This window comes from Mirounga leonina, unplaced genomic scaffold, assembly GCF_011800145.1.
Source record: "Mirounga leonina isolate KUSES-001 unplaced genomic scaffold, KU_Mleo_1.0 Mir_125, whole genome shotgun sequence".
Classification (NCBI taxonomy): domain Eukaryota; kingdom Metazoa; phylum Chordata; class Mammalia; order Carnivora; family Phocidae; genus Mirounga; species Mirounga leonina.
In genome coordinates this window covers 69,882,054-69,902,796 of record NW_023270305.1, presented here as the reverse complement: position 1 = coordinate 69,902,796, position 20,743 = coordinate 69,882,054, and the positions used below count along the sequence as shown (strand labels likewise).

The window sequence follows — 20,743 nt, the reverse complement described above, 5'->3', positions numbered from 1 at the left end:
TCAGGGCTAGGAGTGTCATGAAGGAGTGATCCCACTGAGATCTCCCCATGGCCGCCTTCTCCATGTGGGCTGTCCTCATTGTGGTCACCTCTCACTGTAGGAGATACAGATACGCATACCACGAAGCCAGGGAGAGCCCACAAGTGCCCTTCCCTAGAGAACCCGCTCCCAGCGTCACCCCCAACTGTATTAGATGGAGGGTTGTCATGGCAACCCAGGGGGCACAGCAAATGCTGAACAGGAGGATGAGCCATCAGGCAGGCTTCACATTCCCAAGTGAGAGCATCAGGGGAGTTCTCTGGGAAATGTTCTGCTGTAGACATCAAATAAACAGGCAAAAGCGGTTCTAAATATAAATGACTTCCTATAAGCACAGTAGAAGTTTACATTTTTATATTATTCTTAGACTAGCAATTAAATCGACTAGTTATCAAATTTAGTACAAAAATCCCCATTATGAGATGTAAAATCTGGAGTTACCAAGAAATAGTGATTTAAAAAAAATATTTCAAATCGTATGAAGACCATTATGTCATGCATCTTAAAAAAATATCAGTGGCAATTGCTTAAGCCTTTTAAAGTGAAAATGACAGTCTCGTTATCAAGAACATGTAAAATATTTTTGGTAAGAGTAATTTTATTCAAAAGATAAGCTCAGGTATTTTAGAAAAGTATCCACCTGCTTGTTATTAAGTACTTTAGTAACTCAGCTATGCTTTCTTGTCACCAGAGCCTCAAACCCTCAGCGAGACGTGTGTCATCTGAACTGAATGCGCCTAGGCCATATGAGCAGGGAGCCCCTAGAGTAAAGAACGATCATGTTTGTTTAACATCCAGTAATCAGATAAAAATATAATTCCATTTAAAGCAGAAGCTATAGGTTCCTAGTCTTATTTAATCTTTGGAAGCTCTCACGTTATCAAACTATTTCAGATATGGCTTCTCTATTTATATAGAAATGGACACACTTTTCAAGGACCACCTATCAGTAGTAAATGCCAAACTGCTTTGAGGAGCAAAGAAGAAGAATTTGTCAACTTCGGCATTATCTTTTATTTACAGATATTAAAGAAACTACTTACTGGTTTAACTGGCTGAATATGCGATACACGGAATTGTAATCATAATTACCCTTTCAATGCAATTTTAATTTTTAAAGCAAATCGTATCTACTTTCCCTCAAATGTTGTGAATTTACAAAACCTGACTACTGAGGCTGATGGCACACCGACCCTGTCGTGACTTGCTTGCACAAGCTCGGTGTCAGTGCATGAGACTGAAGTCTGCGGAGGGGAGAGGGTGTCCGTGCTAACTGGACTTTCCTGCCTCAGGGGCCAGGCTTCCGTCCCTAAGGTAGAACACTTTCATCCAGCTCATCGGCTGCAGAGTTCTTAGGTGCCGATAGCACACATTGAAAAAGGTCTTGGATAGATGTTAGAAAGAGGGATTTAACTACTTCAAAGCTCCACCATTATTTTTTATTCTGTAGATAAATGCTTTCTTTTCAAGGACATCCATTTTTTGAATGAGAATTTAGAATGGAAACCCAGATGACAACTAATTTGGGGGACTCCTCTGGTTCTCCCTTTCTGCTGTGGATCTTCCCCTTCGGAACTCGTCTGGACGCACTGGGGTCTAGTGATACTGAGTATCTAGGGTTGGTGGCCACTGACAATGTCCCTCCGGGTGCTAGCGCCACCTCAGAAGCAGCCTGAAAACCATCACCCAATACCAGACTCCCCTCTTGTGAATCATCTTCCCATGTTTGTTTCATCCAGTCTATTTCTCACTAAAGCAGAAAAGATTTTCAGGTATATATTTAGTCTGATTTCCTAAGTAGAAAGCCTTAGTGTTGGTAAAACTGAGCACAAAGGGCGAGCACAATGAGTCTCTTTCCTCAGATGTTCTGAAGAAAGACGGCAACAACAATTCAGAGCCTAGGCCGATCTCCTGGCCTTCTTTCTTGCGCTAGCCCTCATGACCGGAGACAGCTAGAATGTACGGCCTTTTGGCTCAGCCCCTGAAGAGAAAAACAACCTTATCTTCTCTCCTTTCCAACCTCCACAGGGCAGGAAGGCCTGGCTGGCATCCTGGCAGTGAGGAGCAGGCTCAGAGGGGCCTCTCTAGCTGGCCACGGCCTCCCTTTGCTGGGGGGGGGGGGGGGGGGGGGGGGGGGGGGGCGGTGCATCCTGGGAGGAGTCTCTGGGGAGTAGCACAGGAACACCCACAGGCCCGGGGAGCGGAGGGGGCGCTATCGGTAGTCAGAAGGGCCTCCCTCATGGGTGCACAGTCTCGGCCAGGCCTGGGGGTGGGCACAGGCATGTGTCACCCCCGTGGGGCATCAGGAGCACTTGAACCAGGGCAGGGACTGGGAAGCTGTGGAATGGGAGCTGGAAGGGCCTGTGGACTCTACTTTCTCTCTTTCAAATCTTGGAGCGCTGATGCATGCACCTCAATCTGAAGGAGGCAGGAGGTGAACATACCTCTCAAAGAATCACGGATCAGACAGTGACTAGTGTTGTGTTGCTACAACTTAACACCACCTGTCACTTGGCACCCGGTGAGACTCCCTACTGAAGAGTGTCAGGAGCTATGCCCCAGTACGGCCACCATAGTTGTTCCAGAAAAGACAGAGTGGCCATATGGCACTCGTGAGAAGACTGGCTTCCCGAACTACAGGTAGGAACCCTGCCCTAAGGCTCCTGCAGTGCTCAGAGGGTCTAGGAAAGAAGAGCCTCCCAGGGGTGTGAGAAGGACAGTCTTAGGATTTAAAGCCTAAGTCTGGCATTTGTTATTCGTTGCTAACCGCTTCTACCATTCCTAGAACGCGGACTCAGAACTGATGCCAAACCAGAGAAGTCCCAGAGTAAGTTCTGGACATCTTGGGGGAGGGAAGCGAGGGGGCAGATTTTGTGGTGGACTGGGTCTGTGTGTATGCATGGGAGTAAAGTTTCTGGTAAAGACAGCTTCTCTAAATTCACTCTGATTTTTCTAGACTGGTAAAAAGAAATCCACTTTCATAAAATCCAGTGTATGGGGAACTAGCTGGCAGTCAAAAACAGAAGTACAGCATGGTTTGGGCTGGAAAACAGAGAAGCCACTGAGAATTTCTTATACAGAATCCATGGAAATTTCCCCCTAATTTATTCTGTTACCTTTACAGACGTTCAATTACTCTTCTGCCAAATGTGAAAGTTAAGGTTATGAACAACCTTGCTTTCTGGGCATTTCCATGTTACATGAAGAGTGCTAAGAGCGCAGACCCAAGCAACGCTTTCTCTCTCACAGTTCCATCTGCCACAAGTGCCCAAAGGTTAGGCCTCTGTTTGGGGATTTTTTTTTTTTCTTCAAAATTATCATTATTAACCACATTTGATTTTTTAAAACGAAAAATACTGCTTCGTGAAAAATAAATTCCCAAATGAGCCTTTTGTTCCTATATGCACTAATTCCTGTAACCAGTTTAGTGATCCTTAAAGATTTCAAAGAGTAAATCATAAGTCACATGCAGTATGTTATTTTAATGTGCCTGACTTGGTACAATGCGCAACTGCGGTCACAGCTTTGTGTCGTCTCAAACTGGAAATCATAAACACAAGCGAGGAATGTTATGATTCTGCAAAGTGTTTGCTACTGTGAGTTCAGGGACTACGCTTTGAAATGAAAGCAAAAAGTACATGTCCTATTAAATAGGTTGATCTAGATGAGCCGGTTATAAAGCATCTATCTATCCTTTTCGTTTCTCTTCAAAAGGAAAGGAAAGGTTAGCAGTCCATGAAAGAACAGTATCAAATATACAAATTCTCTTCAGACAGAATCCCCTTCTCTCGGAAACAGGGCACAGGAGATATACAGGTAATAAATAGTTTTACATCAGAAGGTGAGAGATTTGGTACAACTCCAGGCCAGCTAAACAATGCAGTAACAGGGCACTGTAAGAACGTGTTACAAGCACTGAAAACTCGATGGAATTTAAACGCACGAGTCCTCTCGGTGAAATAATTTGGCAGGTATTTACAGTTCAGAACAACAGAACGTCAAACTGTAAGGCATGAAATATTTCTTGGCAGACCACGCTCTGACACATTCCTTCTGTCCAGTTAGGTACACAGGTGGCTGGACATATTCTGGCACTTTTGTTTTTCTTGTGACTTAGTACTGATTTTTCGCAATGGTACTCATTTGCAACGCAATTTGGTCACCAGGTATGCTATGCTCAGGAAGAGCCACACAATCAGTAAATTGGGGCTCAGGGCTAACAAAGGGATGGAACAGAGGAGGCTGGGATCTAGTCTTAAGTCTCGGATGGGCACCAGGCCGCTCAAGTTCTTCTGGGTGACTACCTCCCGTGTTCCAATGCTGTGAAAAGGAAAAAGTTTGGGAGAAAGGAAAAGAAAAAGGCAAAGGAAATAAAGGAAAAAAAAAAAAAAGAGACACATGCAATGGATGTAACAAAAGTATGGAAAAAAGAGGAGAACCAAACGGTAAGATTTAAAACAAACCAAAAAATGGGATGGAGCCACAACAGAAAGAAAAGATGATGTGCAGAAAAGGGTGTGGAAGGGATACCAAATCAAAACCAGCACAGTCACAAGAAGAAAGGAGAGAAAGAGAAGTGAAAATAAGAAAAAAATACTGTCGTCTACCGAAAACAAACACATGTAGGTTGACTAAATGGTTTTCCATGTTCGCGCTCTCTCGGCTGGCCAAGCACAACTCCATGCTGCCCCGCCATGCTCCCACATGCTGCCAAGACATGGGTTTCAAGAAGCAAGCTGAACATGAAGAACCATTGGGGGGGGGGGGGGGTGGTTTGACCTTCTCACAGATGCCTGAGCGGGCGGCAGGGCGACCGACTTTGCCAAAGCTGCCTCTTGATGAACCATTCAAACAACGACCGTTTACCTCAAGTCTCAGTCAGAGGCAGAGCCCTCCCCAGACTCACCCTCGCTGTCAGGCTGAGCAGTGGCACAGCATGAGCTGCTCGTGGCCCCGAACGTTCAAGTTACTGTTCTGCAGGGTGATCCCCAACCACGGAATCCAACCAAGCTCACACCGGTAATTTGGGGGTTTTCCCCTTTGGTGACCCAGAAAAAAAACATACCGAAGTGCCATGGCTCTGGAGCCACATCCTCCACGGACGTCCACCAAAGTGGCAACAGTGACACAGAAGCAGAGATGCTGGGACACGACACGCGGCCTCTGAGGATCCACCCAGAGGTGAGTAGCATGGGGTCCTTGCTCAAGCAGAGTTCTCCTGGGCTTTCCCGGAGGAACTTGGAAGCCCTGGAGTGGCCCTGCCGGGATGTGCCGTTTACACTGGGGACACATTCCCAGCCAGGGCAGTCTCTGGGGGCGGGGTGGGGGGGTTGTCACTGTGGCTACTTAGGAAGGCCCACTCTGTGTTTCAGCCTCTGGATCAGGGACAGAGAGGCACCATGGGCAGTGAGCTGGCACTGGCCCCAAAGGCTTGCAGGAGCTGAGCGTACACCACTCTTCGCAACTCCGTGTTCCGTGATGTCACACCGGTAGCTGGAAATAAGCCCCAGTGGGAGTATTTATGCTACAGAAACTGGCCAACACTATAGATCAGGGCTTTTTTTGGTGGTGGTGGAGGCGGGGAGCTGGTTGTTAAACATTTGCTAGCACATCACTGGCCACTGCTCATCCTGGGCCTCCGGGAGAAACACAGCCCGAGTGTCAGCTTTGCCCCCTTACCCAACCCCCTCTCTCCGCCCTGCACCCTTGCCTGCATGCTCTACTCTTCCATCTGGTAAGATGCAAGCGAGAAAGCAAAAGAACCAAAATGCATTCCTCCACTCAAGGCATGGCGCAGTATTTTCTGCTGCCTCCTTAGGGCTCCCGGCTGAGCCACAGGTCCTGGCCACGCTACAGCCAGAAATCCTGGCTAGTGACCCAGCCACCTCGGGCTTGCTGTCTATGGACAGAGGCATGTGTTCCCCACAGGGGAGAATCCAGAAAATCACCTTAAAACAACCACACTCGGTAACGGCCTGGGCTGCGACGCGGCCAGGCAGACAGGCGGTGGAGAGCACAGAGCCCCGGCTGCTGGAGCTACTGGGTCCCTGGGGGTGGGTGCAGGGGGGCCATGATCCAGCTTGGTTCTTGTGTAATAATATCTGACATGATTAGTAAGTAAGATTACGTGTTTACTGCAGAGATTTTAGAAAATTCAGAAAAACCTAAATAGGACACTTTAAAAAGACTTCCATAATTGGAGGTGGAGGGGGGAGGTTTAGAGAGGCAGAGGGAGGCCCAGGGAGGAAGGTCCTTCCCTACTCAGGACCTCGGGGTCCTCACCTGTGTCACAGGAAAGCAAGACTGACTTTACAGACTCGGAAGCGCTCCGACGAGTGACAGGCGTGACAGCACCCGGAGGGTGGACAGAGCAGGCGCTCGGGACAGGGGGTGAGAGTGTGACGATTTGTATTAGAAACCTTAGGGAGGTGTCTATTTTTAACCTAAGGGATCAGTGCGGCAGATGTGGCCAGGAGCATACATAAGGGGATTCACTGCCCCCTGGTTTGAGGTGTTGAAAACCACGTTCGGCTTAGATATTCAATGGCAGCAAACTGGATCATTATGGTGTGCTCAAAATTGTAACCCGAAAAAATGCTCACAAGACTGTTAAATGAAAAAAGTAGGCTAGGGACGCCTGGGTGGCTCAGTCGGTTAAGCGTCTGCCTTCGGCTCAGGTCATGATCCCAGCGTCCTGGGATCGAGGCCCGCATCGGGCTCCCCACTCCGCGGGGAGCCTGCTTCTCCCTCTACCTCTGTCTCTCTGTCTCTCATGAATAAATAAATAAAATCTTAAAAAAAAAAAAAAAAGAAAAAAGTAGGCTAAAGCACCAGGCGTAACTGCTCACAGAGCTGCATTTGCTTGCACACGTGTGTGTTTTGTGCATTAACCAGAGACTGGCGACCCAGTGTGTGTATTAACCACACTCACGCCTGAGTGCTTGTATGTACGTGTCTACATCTGCAAGAGTAGGCACCAAACATGAGCACGGCTGCTTGTCAACAGTAGGAATACGGAGGATTCGGAGGTGGGGGTGTGAGAACAGCTGGTGAAAGGGCTTATCCGTATTTTTAAATTTTGCTACAAGGAATATCACTTTCTTAGGTGATCAAGTGGTGTGTGCTGAAAGCCATAGCAGTTGATCTGTGCACGTGTGGGTACTGCCCACAGCCCCAAGGCGGGCCACAGGCCAGCAGATGCGGCCACCCCTGCGTCTTTCTAAGGAGCCCCATTCTCCCTGGTCTCCCGAGACCTCTGTGCTCAGATGCAGTCAGAATGAATTGTTGTTCTCATCGAATTTGTTCCAGAAGCCAGGACTGGATAGCTGTCTACACAACAACTGTACACCTGACTCAAGGCCTGGTCTACTGAATGGACCTGATCCTAACCTTTGCTCCGACAACCACAGGAATCCCCGCCCCCCCCCCCCCCCCCCCCCCCCCCCCCCCCCCCCATTTCTCGTGTTTCTTCTCTAGCGGAGGCCTGCATCTCACCAAGGTGGTCCCTCCCAGCACCTCGCAGCTCACAGGGTGCAGACGTGTGTGGCCGGAAGCCCAGGCCCTGCCACCCTCATGGCATCAGGAACACCGAGCCTGAAGGACAGACCGTGAGGACAGGCTTGACTAAGGGTGCCTGGGCAGGGGTCTCGAGAGTCTCCATGGCTTCCCTGAGGCTCAGCCCAGGGAGGGTGGTGAACTTTCCGTACGTGCATAAATAGAAGGCCCGAGGTCACGGAGGGGGGTTTGGATGAATGTGGAAAAGACAAAACAGGGACAACACACTTCCATTCCTACAAAATGCTGTTATCAAGAGGCAGGAGCTCAGGCATCGCTTTTGTGGGTTATTATGAGAAGGTCAAACGGCAGAAACATACAGAAAGGATAAGAGAATTGAACGCTTTAAAGAATTTGGTGAGAGGACAAACAATACAGAACATTCAGTAGGAGTGACCGTTGGAAACGAGACTTTGACAGCATTGGTGGCTACATTGAAGGAGACGGGAAAACCAGGTTTCTTATCCTTTCTTTTGGTATGTGAGGTAAGGTGCTCCCCAGCAGTGCTTGGAACAAGGCATCGATCAACAGTAGACAGTTTTTAGTCCCGGGTTTCATTCTGCAAACACGCCTGCTGCCTCAGAACCAGAACATCATTAGGGTGAGGTCGCCACGGCACACAGACAGGTGGGGGGCTGCTGCCGTTACCATAAGACACTCATTTGACACTTTGCTAAGAAAAGCAAACTGTGTCGATGGCTAGAGAAGAAGCAGAGCAAACCAGTGCAACCTGCAGACGCGTTTTCTTCACTCAAGTTTGAAAGGAGCTAATACGCATGGTGGAAACAGCAGGTGCCTGCTGAGGAAGCTCTGGCCCTCGTTCCCACCCGCAGCAAGGCGGGGGCTGAGGGCCAGCCACGTGCCTGACTCGCACGCGGCCGCACTGGACTTCCCTGGGCAACGTCCTGACTCCTCAGCTTGCCCCGAGGGCACCCGATTTCAGAGCAGTCCCGCTCACAGAGACTGCCTAGCTCTCTTGTCCCTCTGACTTAAAAAGGAACACGGTCTCAATTTGAGACCACCGACAGTTTGACTTGGCAGATGTCAGTGAATTTTCCAAAGTCAAACCAGAGCATATGCTGGCGGGGGTCAAGGGGACCTGGGCCGGGGGCGCCCCGGCGGGACCGGCTCATCTGCAGTTTACACGGAGCCCAGGGTAGGCGGGCGGGCGGCCTGGACAGCGGGACTCACCTGCGCATGCACTCCAGCGCCTGGGTGAACACCTGCGGGGCCATGCCGTGCTCGTGCTGCAGGATCAGGCACTGCTCCAGCGTCACCGACATGGCCGTGCGGTCCTTGGCGCTCTTGCAGCTGGTGAACCGGACCCCGTTAAGGCGGCGGCAGATCTGCAACAGGAACACAGGCTGTGCTGACAGGGAGACGCCACAGGACCCCGGTTCCGGATGGTCAGTGGCGGCATGTGGCAATGCCGACTCCCAGGGCCACTTCTGCTCCCCGACTCCACGTCCGGCCAGAGCCAGCAGCAGAAACGACGTCACTGCCCGTGGGACTGCCTTTGTCCCCATGTGACTTTGTCCCCATCCCTCGTGTTCCCCCCCCTTCCTGGGCCGTTCCTTCCAGGCCTAGGCGCCCCCTTCTTGTCTGGGGCATCACCGTCCGTGCACTGACCGTACCAGCTGCCCCCTTCCAAACTGTGCCCAGGCCATCTCCTCACGTTCAGACCGTGCTGCGGGCCCTGGGCAGAGGAGAGCAGCAAAGTTCAGCTCAGGAGGTCAGAGCGGCTCCCGGGATGTCCCGCCCCTGGCCAAGTCTCCAGGTCTTTCTGGAAGGCATAGCACAGACCCACTGTCTCTACTCTGTTCCTCACCTGCACAGATGGGAATGGCTCAGAGGAGCTTCCCCCTTTGCCACCTCCTGAGCACCAGGCCCCGCGGGCCCTGCACCGTCCTCCACCTCCCTCAGGGCTGGGCAGGGCTCAGGGGTCAGTGCACTCTGCCCTTCACAAGTGGGGAGCTCACAGTGGGGCAGCCTCTGGGCTGAGAAACGTCCACCCCAGGGCACCTTCTCTCCCCACAGGAAGGACATTTGGGGGCATTTCCTTTGTACCACTAGATACAATTCTAGGTACACAGTCCCCAAGAGCAGAAAGCCCTAAAACAAAGGATTTTTTCTTTTACGTTTACGGCAACTTCATTTGGCAGTCTGACCAGATCTGAGCTGATATGAGACTATAATCTTCATTTATCCCATTTTGTATAAACATTCATACCTTTTAATAAGGCTATATTAGTGAGTTTGGTTCCAGAGCGCTGCCCCAGACTCCCCTGGGTATGTTCAATCATATGTATGTACCACATCAAACACAGGTGATGTGCACTGTATTACACATATGTGCACCAACTGTATACCAAATCCCCTTTCTAAAATATAGAAACCTGTGAATCCCCAAACACCTACCCACAGGAGCTTCAGATAAGGGCCTGTACCCGGTAGACCACAGGCATTAACAGAGGCACAAGGGGGGGGACATTCAAAGACAGGGCTCCATGAAGACAGGCTCTCAAACACAGGGTCTCCCAACAGCGGACAAGCAGCATGACCAGCTGACCGTCTGCTGCAGGGAAGAGACCCGGGGTGGAGAGGAACACTTTCCTGAGGAGGAGAACAGGAAAGCTCTAGAATAAGTAGCTCGGGAAAGCCATGAGGGGGAAAGGGGAGACAGCCCTTCTAATGGCTACTTGGGCTCTGTGAACCGGGGGTAACCAGCTGTGAGTGTGTACTCCTTCCCCAGGGGCAGGGGCCGGACGTCCATCCCTCCCCAGTGCTCAGGCCGGGCCGGGAGCTGGAATGCCATCTGGGGATCACTCGTGCTCCTGAGTCTACCTGTGCTAGTCCCCATGCTGGACAAGTCATGGTGCTGCCGCGGAGGGCTCCCACAGCCGCCTGTGGTCACCCTCGACAGGGGTGAGTGAAGGGCTAGCTACACAACTCCACAAGAACATTTATGAGAAAATACTGGAAGTACTTGGGAAAAGAGGAGATCTGAACTGCAATGTACAAAAACTACTATGTAAAGAGACTGCAAAGATCACCACGGTCTACCTCTGAAGCTATTAAAAGATGCAGTAGGCAGTGCGTTGTAGCTGGTATCGATTGCCCAGGCTTCTGGAGGTGACAACTGTCATCAGCCTGCTTATGAAATGCCCCAGGGGACAGAGTCTGTGTCAAGCTTACTGGAATTCAGGCAGCCCTAAAGTAATGAACTCACAGGCACCTCTCAGTATCCTCCAGAGTTCTGGATGTATCCAGTGACTTTCTTTTTGTGTCCATATGGAGAAACTTGCTCTCTCCACTCCTGGCTGAGATTCTGATTTACTATCATAATTATTACTACTGGCAGCCAGTGCAACACTATCATTCTTTTCCTCAGTATAACGAAGGTACTACCTCAGCGGCTTGCCAGAGAATGTCGACGTTCTTATTCTTCCTGGCGTGTACATTCTGGCCCAGAAAACGCAGCAGCTCCGGCAGGCACGTCTGGCTCCGAGATCGAGGTAGGCCTGCAAGACAGGGGGAGTCCGTGAGAGCTGGTGGGGCACCCAGGCCCATGGCCCATGGAGCCTGGCCAAGCTGGAAGCTTAGGGTGACTTATGCAAGAAAGGGGGGTGTGCTTAGGGACTGGCCCTGGCTTCCAACACGGGGAGCACTTAAATCACTTTCACGGCCACTTCAGTCCCACCTGCCAAGGGCAAACGCTCATCTTCTTTCAGCTCTTCCAAGGGGCTGGAGCACAGTCACGGGGTCACCGAGGGCAGGAGGGAGTTAGGAAGATCCATCTGGTCTTCAGAGCCTCCGCAGGGAGGAGGATGCTTAGGGCGATGAGTACTGACCACTGAGTAGGCTTGGCCACCCCTGGGGGATGTGGGCAGTAGGGCCTCCTCCCGTGGACCTGGAGTGACCCACTATCTCTGACAGCCTCCCTCTGCCACTGTGACTGTCTCCAGCCCTTCCAGGACCTCTTGAACAGGAAGATCTGTCTGATCACCTCACCTAAGAAACCTGGGATTTTCAAACCCCAGGATCATCAGAGAAAAAGAGAAGCGCCTCAAGGTCATGTCTAAGAAAAATAGCTATGGTGCCTGAATCCCCAGACTAAAACCAAACACATGGAATTCTGGGATCCAGCTGCACAGTCTCCACCACACAAGCTCACCTTCATGTACCCAGGCTCTTACGCTAATTATCACATGCACCTGGTATGTGCCCGGCACCATGCCGATCAGGGGACTGGGGCAGAAACAGACGTGGAAAGGGGGCTCCCGCTCATTGAGGGGCTCAGTCTGTGATGGAGGCTGTGGGAGCCCAGAGGAGGCAAGCTTGTCTCCTGGTGGAGACACAGCACGTTACTTCCCCAGATTGGCTGCAGCTTCTCCCTTGCTTCCCCTGCAGCCCCAGTCAGTGCACACCTGCCCACTGATGAACCGAGCAAACTTAGGGGGTATTCACTGGCTGCACTCCATTTCCTCGGCCTCACAGAGCTCCGAGTCTCCTAGGGCTGAAGGCGCAATGGGCTGCTGCTCCCCCAGCTTCCCCGGTCGTGGTCCAGTGCTACTGGTCCACCCTGGAGAGGCCCATGCCTGGCCTGCTTTTGTCCCGTAGGCCGCACCCTTCTGCAGCCTTCATCACCAGGATACATCTCCTGGAGTCTCACATCACTGGAAACAGGCTGCCTTCCAAGACACTGAGCACAGAACTCCCACTTCCTCACCACATGGCTCACTGTGCCCACTCATCTGTCCTCCACATGGCCTCCATCCCTCCTCCCTGCTCCCCTTTGTGATGCCTGGGCCAGGGGCCCAACCCTGCAGAAGACCCTGGCCCTCCAGCCCAAGCTTGGGTGCTCCACTGTCTCCGACCCCTGCAGCACTTGGAAGGCGGGCGCTGGTGGCAGCCAGCCTGGGCTCCCTCCTTGGGAGACTCGCCCTCCTGCCTCGGTGTCCTCAAGTGTCAAGTGTGTAGACAGCCTGGCACATGCAAGGATTTGATAAATCTGTCACTTTCAACTATGATCACTGCTGAAGCACGTGAGGATACCTCAATACCTGGGGGTTCCCGAGAGCCCGGGTACTGGTGACCTGCAGCTAAAGTGTCAGGGTATCCTCTCACTTATGGCTTTCAATCCTGACCACCTGGGGAGTTTCTGGAACTCCTGAGGCCCACCACTCTGGGGTGGGGCCCAGGCATCAGGACTGTCTGGGCTCCCCAGTGAATTCCAGCGTGTGGTCAGGGCCGGCACTTCTGCAGTTCCCTGGGGAGACCGGGGCCACCTGCCGTGAGCACCCTGTATGTCCCCCTGTCCACAGCAGCCCCCGATGTGCAGTCCTCAGCTGCTCCTCCATCTTGCTGCCGTGTTTCTCTAGCTCCTTCCCCCGTGGCCCATCTCACATCTCTGCCGACCTCTGGGGCAGAGTGGCCCATCAAGGCAGTGCCATTTTGTCACTTACTTGCCCTGGCTGCAGCCCTCGCTGCACTGACTGTGCCTCAGAAGCCCCCAGGGACTCCCTCCCTCACCACCCCCCCAGCACCCAGGTAACACTGCTGCTCTCCTGCCTTCAAGGACTCGCTCCCACCTGTCCGCTGAACCTTTTCTTCTCAAGCCACCTCCACGCGGGGCCTTTCCCTGGAGCCTTGTCCTCAGCCCCTTCCTCTGGCACACAGTGACCTCAGCCGTGAGACAGCCCCATGTCACCCGTGTCGCTGACCAGGGTGACGACAGGCGTGCCCCACCCGGCCTCACCTGTGGCCCGTGTCCCATATCACAAGGCCGTTGGTGCCTGGGCTGCTCTCCTTACCCCCCAGCCCTGCCCCCTCTGTGCATCCGCAGGCCGCCAGCTCGTGTGGCCATGGCCAGTGCAGGCCCTCTGTCTCTCTACCACATGCTCACAGCTCTCTCTTCCCCAGCACCAGCTCATGCCACTGCAAGGAAGCCCGCTCGCACAGCGACTCCCCCTTGTGCCTCTCCTCTCCGCCTACCACACCCCAGGTCAAAGTCGGAGGGAGGAGACTGTGCACAGCGGCCTGCACCCCTCCTCCAAGCCAATGAGCACACTTCTTTTGCTGATTCCAGACAAATCCCTGAAGGTTTTCCCAAACCGCTTCCCTGCGAGAACTAAACTGACACCAACTCGCCCGCCTGGCCCAAGGTCCCTTGCAACACAGCATCTCCTACAGGACCCCTTGGCCGCCGGTCTGAGTGCCAAGCCTCAGAGCCAGGCCAAGCCTTCCATGCAACCAGTACCGAGGCCTGCGTTGTCGCGTTGTCGCGGGCAGTCAGTGTGGGGACGGGCACAGAGCGCGGCACGGCGCCAGGCACAGCAGTGACCCGGGAATGCGAATGAAGCCTTCTCCCATCTTCCTCCTCGGGAATCGCCCTTAAAGGACACTGGTGTTACCCAGCGACCGAGTCTGCCTCCTTTGCTCAGGGGTGCCCCCTCACAGCCGGGCAGCGCCAGCAGAGAGGCAGAGCCCATTCCTAAGCAGGGTCTAGTCTCATTCGTCACTAGGTCCTGTGGTGCTTTACACAGGGCAGGTGTTCAGTAAGTATGAAATCCGGAGAGAATTCCCCATGCACAGACAGGGGAGCCCGGGGCCCCTGCCTGAGTCCAGGGGCACAGAGTGACGGCAGCTGTCACTCACCCCTGCCTCTGGGGACACCCACACAAGGGCCCCCAGGTCCCCCGCACCCAGCACGAAGTGTCTGCCTAGCATCTTACTCTACGCGCCACAGGGGGAGGCGCACGGGTTGCTCACTCCAGCGCGGCGCCGAGTGGGGGCCCTGCCTCTGTGATCCCACCTGTCCTACCAGCAGGAACACAACATACACCACTGGTATCAGTGAACACCAGTGGCCAGGACAGCTTGTGAGAAAGCCCCGCAGTATCCAGGGGACAGGAAAACCAGCCAGAGAAGAATCAGCAAGGGCCACAGCCTGGGGGAAGCTTCTCCGCAGGGGGGACTCAAGCCGGGCAGAGTCTGAGTAGGTGAACAGGCTGCCGGGGGTGGGGACCGGGGGGCAAAGGGGGAATCGTGCGTGTGGAGGCAGCATCCGGATGCTGGGTGAGCAGACAGCCTGAGTGGCAGGGAAGGCTCCAACACCCAAAGTGATACAGGGCAGATGACAGGTGAAAAACAAACCTACCGTGACTGAAGAAATACTTACAGTCCTCAGGCAAAACCTCCTTAAACTGCTCAAAGTAGGAGTTTAACCGCACCAAACTTTCCACGTTGATAACTTCTTGTAAAGATGTATCGCCAAACCTTCGGAGGTCAGACGGGGACACCATGAGTTCTCTCAAGGGTTAGCGCAGCAGCTAACCTCTAAGCCGCTTTCCTCCTACCAAGCATGACGCCATCTCTACCTTGTCAGTGACTTGTTTAAATACATTTCATTAGTGGGAACCATGCACATTTGTTATAGATGTGCCTCAAAGATGACCAGAACTCTATCTGTCCCAGACCCTTGTGCGGCATGCATACAAACCCCTCTCATGGACGCTCGCTGGGAGGCCCTGTGTCCTCCCATCCCGGAGGTGCTTACAAGAGGGGACAGCACTGAGGCTCTGGCTGGGGAGTGAGGACCCAGTCCTGTACCTGAAGCGCAAGTCACTCTGTCTGCTGGATAACCACACCTGACTAGTTGCTCCTCCTGGGCTGTATGTGAGGCCCTAGCGCACGTCTCTCCATGCAGGCTCAACCTGTGCACACCTCCCAGGTAGCCAGGACATGCCAGAGGTGGTCATGCAAGGTGGTCATTAGGCCTGGATGCCCAGTCCAGCTCCACCACTGCCCTGCTGAGTGACCTCCATGCACATCAGCCTCTTCATGGTCCCAGGTCATCCTTCAGCGGGCAGGACTCTCTCCTGCGGGTCCATCACAGTCCCATCCACCCTGATGCCCGCAAGGGCTTTTCCTCTAGGCACCTGCTCCCTTGGGGACTGCCCCAGGACACAGTGAGCTGGGCCTGTTTATGAGCTGAGGGGACAGTGTCCCAAAAGCGGATGAATGAGCAAAGACCTGGCACTCGCCAAGTCTTCCCCATCCCCACTGTCTCATCATCCTCCACCTGCCTCTCTGCTCTCTGTGATGTGGCCTTGCCTCAACCCTTTCCAGAAACTGCTCCTGCAGTCATCAGGAACGGCAGCTGCCAGACACAGGGAGCATCACTGTCCTCACTGGGACAACTCCCTGCCGGCCTCCTGATGCTGCCTCCTCTCCATGAAGTGGGCTCCTCCAGTTCTGCTCATACCCTAGAGGTCTCTGCTTCCTGGGCTGGTGGCCCCAGCCTAAGCCAGCCTCCATCTGCCCCTGAGCATGACCTTTTTCCCGGTTCCTGGGCTCAGGGGGTGGTGGCAACACCCACTCACTACCGACCTGGAAGCCTAGGTCTGTTATTCTCTTCACTGTCTCTTTCACACCCTGTCCAGCTGAAGACCAAACCCTCCATTTCACCACTGAAATAGTCCTTCAGTCTGTCCCTTCTCCATCTGTACTACCCCTTGCCTGATCCAGCTCACTGCCTCTGGTCTGGACCCTTTCCAACAACCTCCTCTTTATACCTGTCCCCCTCATATAAATTCCGGCACGTGAGCAGCAAGTGATCCACTTACTATGTAGATGTGATTGTGTCCTGCTCTACTCACACTTCTTCGATGTCTCCCACCAGCCATACCACATTGCTCAGTGGGGGTGATCCTATACTTAGGGATCAATGGATAGTGACCATTGGGTTCCAAAGGCCCAAAAGGAAGATAGGACATCATCCTAGAGACCAAATTCCCTGCATAGCAAGTACTTCTAAATAACTCTTTATTCTAAAATGCATATGCCACATGAATATAATGATAAAACAGGAAAGATTTTCATTTACTAGCGGAAGGTCATTACACATGCCCAAACCCTCCTCTCCAACACACACGTGCGTGCACACACACACACACACTCGCACACATGGGCACATGTGACTCCTCCCTGTTGCCTGGCAGGGGAACCTGGAGGGAGCTTACAAGACACAGGCCTTTGGAAAATCAAGGCAAGGCTCTCGCCTGGCATACAGGCCTCTCTAACCTCACCACTGCCCATCCCAGCCTGGGGCCTTGGCCTCCAGCCCCCACACGGTTTCTCCCCATCTGCCTTTGCTCACGCTCATTGACCCGAGAGGCCAGGTCTTTCCTCCACCTCCTCATCCGACTAGATCCTACTTGCTCTTCAAAACTCAATTTAGCCATCATCCCGTCCAGGAAGCCCTCCCAGACCCTCTCCCTGGGTCTCCCATTAGGACCCCTACTCCCTGCATTCATCTTCATTCTTGCGCCCACATCTCTCTCCTACCAGCCCAGTCTCTTGAGGATACAGACCACAACTGGCTCATCCTTGTGTCCCCAGCACCAAACACAGGGCTGGGTCCATGGCTGCACTTCAAGAACACTGGCCAAAGGGGAGCGGGGGATGACAAAGTCTCTGCAGCGCTCAGAGCCTGAAGAGGGCTAATGACATTTTCTACATCACCACAGCGACCACTCCACCCGCGCCGGGCCCCGTGAGGGCTGGCCCGCACCTCTCGGCCAGCGTCTGCTGCTCGTTGATGCCCACGTTGAAGAGGACGGGCTGCACCCGCAGTAGCATGCCGCTCTGGATCTCCCGGGGCAGCGCGTCGAACAGGGGGCCTGGTAGTGGGATCCGCACGTTAAACCCATCACTGCAAAACAGTGAAGAGACGCAGAGGACGGGTGAGGGCTGTGACAAGGGAGAGGCAGGAGAGGAGGCGAGTGGGAAGAGGAAAACCAGGCTGGCCTCGATACGAGAGTGCAGACTGGCCGTCTGGCTCAGTCGTTTCCAAAGTGCTGGTCATGAACTTTAAAGGTCTGTGAAGTTAACACAGAAGACCATGATCAATGTCTTTAACTGAAAGAGACACAGTAAAAAAATGACAAGGACGTCACGTGTGATGAACATAAATTCAAACACAGGGCTAGCTTTGACGATTAAAAAAATCTTTCTACCGATTTCCAGTGATGACAGGCAGCATGTCAGTCGATGCATTAGACGTGGCCTGAGTGACTTTGAAGGTCACGTTCCTCAGGTCCATGATTCCGAGGCTCATGTCCTCCAGCATGGCCAGCTCCTCACCTGGATGCAAGAGAGGGATGGAAGGCTGTCAGGTAGAGGGGCCCTGCCACTCTTCCCGCGGGCTCAGCACGGCCACAGAGCTGGGCACAGATGGGAGGTGACGGGATCAGGCGTGGCTGTGACCAGAGGGGGCTCCTCCGAGCCTCTTCACCAGCAGACTCATGTCTCCCCGCAGCCACATTCAGCAACACCGCTGGTGGAGACTCGCACCATGGTTCCCAGCCCTCTCCTGGGGAAGGACAGCGTGGGGAGGGAAACCACATGCACGGAAGCTCAGAAGGCAGAGCTGGCGCCTTAGAAATGGACAGAGACAGCCACACTGCACACTGTGGCCAGATCCCTCTACTCCGTGGGGCTTGGTATTTATTTGAGGTCTTGTAACTCCAAAGATGGACAAATACTTCTTTAAAAAAAATCATCTATTTTTACCCTCTCAGACAAAACAAACAGAAAACGAAAGTAGGGAGAAGACGGGCGCCTGGGTGGCTCAGTCGTTAAGCGTCTGCCTTCGGCTCAGGTCATGATCCCAGGGTCCTGGGATCAAGCCCAGCATCGGGCTCCCTGCTCCACGGGAAGCCTGCTTCTCCCTCCCCCACTCCCCCTGCTTGTGTTCCCTCTCTCCTCGTCTCTCTCTCTGTCAAATAAATAAATAAAATCTTTAAAAAAAAAAAAAAAAAAAGAAAGTAGGGAGAAGAGAGTCTTTTTCGAGGGCAATTCGGAAATACCTATGAAATTTAAAAATATTCCTACCCTTTGACCCAGAAACATTCCCTCTAATAAGGCAGTGGCTGCAGAAATGGGCCCACAAGCGCACAAACGCTTGTGTGCAGAGACGTATGGCAGCACTGTTTCCAGAGGAATAATTCAGAAACGGCCCACATGTCTCACAGGAAATTAGTGCTTAAATAAGTATCGTCCATCCTCAACTAGAAAGATCTTTAATTGTAACCACCACCACCAAGAAAACAAACGAAGGGGTGTGTGTGTCACTATACAGGACTTTTATTTGGTCCTTACATACTGTGATGATGTCTGGATTTACTTTAATCAGCATGTACTGCGTGTGTAATCAGAAAAATATTTAGGAAGAAAGAATGGGCACCACGCACATCCGCGCTGCTCACAAACCCCAGGATCCTGGAGGCGCAGGGGGTGGGGGCGCCCCTGGAGGCTCACCGTAGGTGCTCAGCAGGCTCTCGAACTGGGCCAGCAGCCCGATGGTGTAGAGCTGCCGCAGGAAGCCGTCGTCATGCAGGCAGTTCCTCAGCTTGATGATGAAGCCACAGATGAGAGCGGTCAGCTGTGGGGGAGACACGAGGTGAGGCCGTTGTGGGGGGCAGACACCTCCCCACTAAGTGGCCCCCAGCCCGCGCTGCGCCCTTGGCCCCGAGTTTCTCTGCCTCCACGGCTCTGGTTGGGTGGCAGCAGCACCCCTTCCCCTCCTCCACCTGGGGTGCGGGGGGCACTCGGCTCTGAGGCCACGCAGGGCACAGGCCACGGGGAGGCTATGCGGCACTCCAGGCTTGCTACTCCAACTGCTCCCAAAGGCTCGTTAGGTTTTGGCTCAGCTTCCAACCCAACCTGCCTGGGCTTACTCCTGGGCTAGAACCTTCTGGAAGCCCAGAATTCATTCCCCACAGTGAAAAGGGCCTATATTATACTCACAGATCCAGACCAGCGCTGGCTGGAAACTGAAGTGATCACAACAAAGAACAGAAGTGAGAGAAAACACGGCCACTCTGCAAATTACCTCAGGGGGAGACTTTCTGTGGGGATGGGCCAGCAGAACCTCAGAGCGCCAGCCTGACCCTCTGTCACTATTCACTTTGCTAATGTGATAACTGGCATCTGCTAAACTTGTGACATTCACTTGAGTTCTTCCCTTCTCCAAAATCATTACAACAGTTGTGCACGAGCAACAGGACTAAGGCACCTGCTGTTTTATAAACCAGGAAACACACCGCACTGATAGCAACATCCGTGTCTCCCTCACTAAGCTCCTTTGTGGGAAGAAGGGTGGCCAAGAGGCCTGGGCCGTCCGAAACCCGGCACGCCTCGGGCAGGAGCAGGGCATGTGCACAACCCACCAGCACCCGCCACTTCCTCGGGGAGAAGCAAGCGTGGACTCAGACCCTCTCATAAATACATACTTCTCGAGCAGGATTCCTCCCTCCGGGTTGAAATCTAGACCTCTCTAGTAAAGAAACTTAAGAGCCACAGGCAGGGGCAAGTGTTGCCTGCCACCCTTGGTTTTCTCAGTGTGAAGTGAGAAAGATTTTCTAAGGCTGTGTCTTCTGGGGGCAGGGGTGCCGGCGGGCCTGCCGGGGCTTACGGTTTGGCAGAAGACCACATCACGGCGGTATTGCAGGCTCAGGTACGTGGCTATGGTGGGAGCACTGTCCTGCATAAGCAGGAAGACCATCGCCTTCTTGGCCTTGTCGCTCATCATGGCCACGCAGTCTGTGAGGGTGGTCAGCAGGGGGTAAAGGGCCTCGCTCCATTCACCTGGGCACAGGGAAGGAGTCGTTTGAGGAGGAAGATTTTAAGAGTCAAGAGTCAGAAATTTAGCGAGTTTTGGGCCCCTAAAGCCTCTGTGCCCCTCCTTCCACCTCCCCACCCCCTCTGCATCTTGTAATTCTGCTTGGCCCAAGCTCTGGCCCAGGACTGGCACCGAGTTCTGCCTGGAACCACCCCGGTCTCCAGCATTCTGGCCTGAAGCTTTTCCAGTAAATAAGCAGCAGACCTACTAGGGACCACTGAGGTAGGCCTGGTCTCCCCGACCTATACTAGGGACTGTACCCACAAATGCTCGAGATTATTCCTTTTGAGGAAAATGACCAAAAAAAGCTTCTGCGAGTCATCTGCAAGTCACCACTGTTCCACCACCCAGGGAGAGAAGGGCCCCCATCCTGCTAGAGCAAAGGACACCCCCATCCTTGCGCAGTCGTGTGCGGCTGGGTTACAGTCTCACTTCCCACGTCTGTTCCACCCGATGTCCCGGTGG

At 53.2% G+C, this 20,743-nt stretch overlaps 1 protein-coding gene across 1 annotated transcript in view; it reads right to left on the bottom strand.

Annotated features, from left to right (window-relative positions):
- INPP4A (inositol polyphosphate-4-phosphatase type I A) overlaps positions 1 to 20,743 on the bottom strand; it is a 70,410-nt gene that overhangs the window by 3,124 nt on the left and 46,543 nt on the right. The window contains exons 19-25 of the mRNA XM_035001732.1: positions 20,072 to 20,244; positions 18,916 to 19,039; positions 17,613 to 17,739; positions 17,168 to 17,308; positions 14,774 to 14,871; positions 11,002 to 11,114; positions 8,785 to 8,939 (exon numbers count right to left, since the gene is read on the bottom strand). Of these exons, the coding sequence (XP_034857623.1) occupies positions 8,785 to 8,939; positions 11,002 to 11,114; positions 14,774 to 14,871; positions 17,168 to 17,308; positions 17,613 to 17,739; positions 18,916 to 19,039; positions 20,072 to 20,244 (931 nt within the window). The remainder of the gene's footprint in view (positions 1 to 8,784; positions 8,940 to 11,001; positions 11,115 to 14,773; positions 14,872 to 17,167; positions 17,309 to 17,612; positions 17,740 to 18,915; positions 19,040 to 20,071; positions 20,245 to 20,743) is intronic.